Here is a 5,489-nt window from a genome sequence, read left to right on the forward strand (position 1 = left end):
AAACGTTTTTTAGTTTTCACTTGAAAACAAGAGACTGATCATCAGTACCTTTTTAGTGTCCAGTCAAAATGAACTACTTCCATTGTCTTGATTTTTCTTATTCAAAAACCCTTAAATATGATCAGCTTCAAATCCCATGCAAAGTAGTTTTTGACATTTCAAGTTTTTTTTTTTTTTTTTTTTTTTTTAAAGCACTTAAAAATACATGGTTTCATGGTTATTTTGTCATATTCAGGGATTGGTAGGATACATTTTGATTTATTGTCTTCTAATGAATTGGAAACAATAAATAAGTAAAAAAAAATACTGAAAAGATCGGGGAAAACTTGAATATTAATTTAATAAAATACAAACAGGAGGCTCGCGGCTAAGTTTATGGGGAGACTGAAGTACAAAATGACTAACAATAAGATTATAAAACGAATTTGTATATAAGAAGAACATGAGTACTGATCCATCTGAATCCAGATTCGCCTCGTAAATAAAAAAAAATACCATTATTACTGTATTTTACTTTGTTTTTATTCAAATTCAACATTTCATCATAGACCTTTTTGAAATTGTCAGACATCTACAGTTTCAAACTTTCTAAGACCTCATGATGGTTCAATGAACTATAAGTCTGTGTTACTTTTAATTAACTGCACTATCGGAATCATCAAGCAGGGGAGAAAGTAGACCTGTTTTTATTATTAGAAAGCCACTTTCACTGTTTATTTCATTTGTTTTGTTTGAAATAAAAACAGTACAGGGCATGAATACAAGGAATGAAATTCAATAATTAAAGACCTTATCAATATAGGCGACGTGTGAGCAGCTCTAAAAGGATTCTGGACTGATTAATCTGACCGCGTCCGGACGACCAGCTCAGGGAAACCAGTCTTCTCGTCCATTTCTCTGACGAACTGAAGGTCGAGCGCCTCGCCGATGACCACTTCGGCCGTGGTGAAGATCTCCAGGTCTCCCAGCACGTGACCGCCCAGCGTCTTCCCCTCTCCATCCGACAAGCTGATGTGGAGGTGGGCTTCGGGGTTGAGCGTTCCCACCAGGGAGACGATCTCAAACCGCCCGTTGAGGTGCATCACCTGGAGGGAGAGTTGTAAAGTCGAGCTGAAAACTGACAGAAAATTAAATGAGAAATGTTTTTTCAAGAACTTAAAAGATCCATTTCTGTAATTTGTTATTAAATAAAGTGCTTCCTGAAGTATTTGCAACCTTTACTCCACCCAGGAGACACATGAATAAATCGCAGTATCATCGGCATACAGGCATATTTTGATGGAAGTTACAATTAGACTTGAATCAACTAATTTGTGTTTTAAATTGATAAAATATCAAAATAAAACAGAAATATCATCTTTAATCCATGCACCTCATTGGTGTTGGTGGCCGTGGCATTGGCCAGCCGCAGCGTGGCCTTGGTGAGGCTGCCCACGCAGGTGATGATGAACGGCGCCCGGAGTCGCCTCTGGTCCACGAAGGCCTGCAGGCCTGCCAGCAGCTCCTGACCCGGGCCGAAGCGGACTGCATGGACCTGCATGGACGAGCCCGCTCCCACTGAACTCTGGGGAAAAACAACACAGATGTGGCTCTCTCACCAAGCAGGCACTCTTCAGTTTGACTTGTAATCACTTGTCATGAATGAGATTTAATCTTAATGCGGGTGGAAGTTACTGAATTAAATGTAATGAAGAGGTATAAAACTGATAAAACAGAAATATTAGGAAACAAGGTATAAGAGGAACAGTTGCAGGACATATATATAAGACCTTTAACTAGCTTCACAACACCAGTAACATGTTTTACTGCAAATATATGAATAAGTAGCACATAGCTGCCTGCTTTCCAGGCATGCTGTCTGTAAGCTAGTTTAATTTTTAAAAATGCAAAACTATTGTTTATTTCACTGAAACACACAAGTTCATTCAGCATCACATAATAGCAACAGTAACAGATCACATTTCAATTCAGGGGCCTTATACAGCTCAGTTTCCTCTTGAGCAGAATGGACTGGTAAAATCGTGCCACTACAACCAATAAAATTAAACTTGAAATTTTTTTTCACTGTGGCGCAGAGTCTACATGGTGAAAATGATTATTTTTTTCATGAAACCAAACAACTAGAATATTGATACAATCTCATCATAAAGAGAATTTTACTAATAGATTCTGGTGCAAATACAGTGAAATGCCCCTAAAATACAATCAAAATTCTGAAATTCTCTGTTTCCTATGAGATTTTTTCACCATTTCCTTGGTGGTTTGTTGGGCCGGATCGGAGCGTCTTGCAGGCCGGTCTTGGCCCATGGGCCTTATGTTTGACACCCATGAGCTAAAAACCTCTCATCCACAAATAAAATTGATTTGTTTTGGATCCCATCTTCTGAAAACATCTTTGGATGTTAAACTCATCCATTGTATTCAAAATTTTAGACTAAATTCCTTCTCGAAAGGAAACAGCTCTGCTTTACTTACATTTCAATATATATCATATATTGTCATGTTTTTTTTTAAATCTGGTGTTCAAGTAGCTTTAATCACTCTCTGAGAGGGATGGATTTGATCCCCCTGTGGTTAAAATAATCCTTACAGTACTACTGCAACCTAAATTTTAGAGTATTTTCCAATATCGGCCTCTTCGGCTTCGACTCGAGGCCTTTGAAGCAGAACTGAGGTCGATTCAGCAACATCCAGATCGTTCAATGACCACCTCTTTTATTATGCTTTCAGTGTGTGTGTGTGTGTGTGTGTGTGTGGTCCATTCAGATCTCTAACAGGATCACGGTGCTTAGCCAAACATCACCCTGACCTCTGACTCTGCAGGAGGAGGAGGAGGAGGAGGAGGAGGAGGAGGAGGAGGAGGAGGGAGTCATGTGCTCCTCCAGCATTAATGGAGTTCCTGCTGCTTTGCATCTTTGTAAAAAAGTAGGCTGAGGAAGAGGAGAAGGACGCAGAGGAGGAGGACGAGGAGGAGCAGCACCAGTCACGCAACTTACATTTATTTAACCAACATTCCGTTGAGTAACAGAGCCCTTTCATACAGCCAGAGGAATCTGATTACAGGAAGCAATCACATTAAATGATCCAATATGTCAAATTTGTTGTTATCAAAACCAAAAACAAAAAGTCATCTTGTTAAGAATGGACGACAGTCTTAATGTTACCTGTGGAGATGTTTTTTTTCTTTTTTTTTTTTTAAATTTCAGCACTTTTTTGTTGCTGTCTTTGTCCTGCTCACATTCTTCACTTCAAAGAGCTAAAGAAATGTTATTATGGGTATACATGCAAGAACATCAGACTATAGGTGGGAAATCTAGGTGGCTTCATCCAATTTATCATAATCAGGTTGATGCTTTTGCAAAGTTGAATAATCTGATAGAGCTGGGTCAGTGGACTCTATGCACAACTTCACCACTTCCTGAACTCCAGGAGGCTCCTTGTTTCCTGCCTCTCCTGACAGGAGGAGCTGATTAATCCAGGCGTGTCTGGCCTCTGTAACACAACAGTAAAGGTCAGACACACCTGCATTAATCAGGTCGTCCTATCAGGAGAGACAGGAAACAAGGAGCCTCCTGGAGTTCAGGAAGTGGTTGAGTTGTGCATAGAGCCCAGCGTTGAGTGGGCCGGATTGGGAAAATAGCGCCATAATAACTTTTAAATTTAAAATTTGAAGTTTGTCTATGTTGCGGCACAGACTGCACACGTGATGAAAATGTCTATATTGTCCAAACAATCTGTGAATTTTGAGCTTAAAGCCAGTTTTAATGAATTACTAGGTTTTATTCAGGTGTGTTTAAACAGAACCGCCTGTGATGTGGACAAAGTTTAAGAAGACGGATCAATGGATTTTGATAACTACATAGCTTTTGTTTTTAACTCAAAGTATCTTCCTTCATTAAATGAAAAAGTGCAGACAGAAAAATAAAGCTGTGTAGATTTTTTCTCTTCATCTCCAGTTCTATTTTAATGTCTTCTTGCTGTTTTATGTATTCTTAAGGCGTTAGGGTTGGGCCCCATTATGTAATTTGCAATAACTTGTGACATATTCAAACCAAAATCAAATATCTCTGCATTCATTATAATGACGGAGTATACAAGCTGGAAACAAAAGCAAACATTACTGAAACAAAAATTAGGATTTGAAACAAAAATTAGGATGAAATTTTGCACAACATAAACACACAACATGGATTATCAATTATTATTGATGATACAAAACATAAGAAAATCAAAATGAATACAGAAGTGAAGCAATCTTTATTCTATCTCCATTTTTCTATGAGCTGCAGCTCTTTGCCTACATGAGAGCATGGAGTTATTTGCTTTGAGAAATTATGTTGGAAACTGCAATAATTTGTTGCAGAAGTTATCACAAAATGCAAAATGCGGCGATATTTCCAGAATAAGGTGAAAGTAACATTTACGTTCAAACATTTACATTGTTGTCAGTGTTGAGCTGAGAGTAAATCCGCTGCAGCTCGCACACCAGAAAACATCTGGAATTAGAAGACACGGCATTAAATCTGTGCTTTGCGCTGAAGTCTCAGGCGAACACAGAAACTCTCACACGGCTACAGGTGCTTTCCGCTCCAGATTAATGTGATATAAAGGAAAATGTCACGGTAAAGGCAGAGGAAACTCACCATGGCGGCCCAGCCTGCAGCTCCTGCAGGAAAACACTTCCAGTCGGTCACAGTCTGACTAAACCGAGCTGCTCAGGAAAAATAAACAAAGAAAAAAATCCAGTGAAACTTCCTGCTGGAATTTTCACCAGAAAAACAGAACCTCTTATGTATGTATGGTCTTTCAGCGCCCCCTGCTGGCGCAGTTTGGGAACTGCGGTAGAAATCTGATCGATCAGTTTATATCTTTACAGGTAATGAAACTGAGTAGAATGAATGTAAAAACTCGTATTGTTGTTTAATATGGAAAGCGTTATTTTTTAATCTAACATCTGTTTTTCAAAAAAGGTTGAATCAGTACATTTCTACAGTAGCACATATATTTTAATTGCACTTTGGATTAAGGGCATTATGTGAATTGTTACACTGATAAATTGAAAAGTACTGGAAGTAGGTCCACGAGCGAGGGAATCAGGTTCTTACTGCCTTTCCTCTTATTCCACAAATTTAACTTTTGCCCGCGGGCAGATTATTATAACGTGTTTCCCAACTCAATTATTGATTTTTTTAAAGTACAAAACCCAAACTGTCAAGGTAAAAGCAAAAAAAGTTACTTTATTTGCTTATAACTTGTTTTAAAAAAACATGATCTGCTGTATATTCAATCTGAAAATGACTGGCTCAGTATATTAGAACTAGTATGTTTGTACAACATAGTTATTGTACTGATATTTTATGTAATTTTTGAGACGGTGGGGGAATCAAAGAGTACATTCTAGTTTTTTTCTTTTTTAAATTGTTTGTCTTGTGAAATCGTAATTTTCTACTAATTTTGACTCCCAGTCAATCTTCCAGCAAGCGGGAGTG

At 38.2% G+C, this 5,489-nt stretch overlaps 1 protein-coding gene across 1 annotated transcript; it reads right to left on the reverse strand.

Moving 5' to 3' along the window:
- Nucleotides 1–384: 384 nt before the first annotated feature.
- LOC115401582 (bifunctional protein GlmU-like) lies at nucleotides 385–4,709 on the reverse strand. Its single transcript, XM_030109852.1, has 3 exons — nucleotides 4,644–4,709; nucleotides 1,373–1,564; nucleotides 385–1,085 (listed from the first exon to the last, which is right to left on the reverse strand). Exons 1-3 carry the CDS (start codon nucleotides 4,644–4,646, stop codon nucleotides 840–842), a joined length of 441 nt encoding a protein of 146 aa, XP_029965712.1. The 5' UTR covers nucleotides 4,647–4,709; the 3' UTR covers nucleotides 385–839.
- Between the last annotated feature and the right edge of the window lie 780 nt (nucleotides 4,710–5,489).

The sequence above is a fragment of the Salarias fasciatus genome, chromosome 15 (genome assembly GCF_902148845.1).
Source record: "Salarias fasciatus chromosome 15, fSalaFa1.1, whole genome shotgun sequence".
Taxonomy (NCBI): Eukaryota; Metazoa; Chordata; class Actinopteri; order Blenniiformes; family Blenniidae; genus Salarias; species Salarias fasciatus.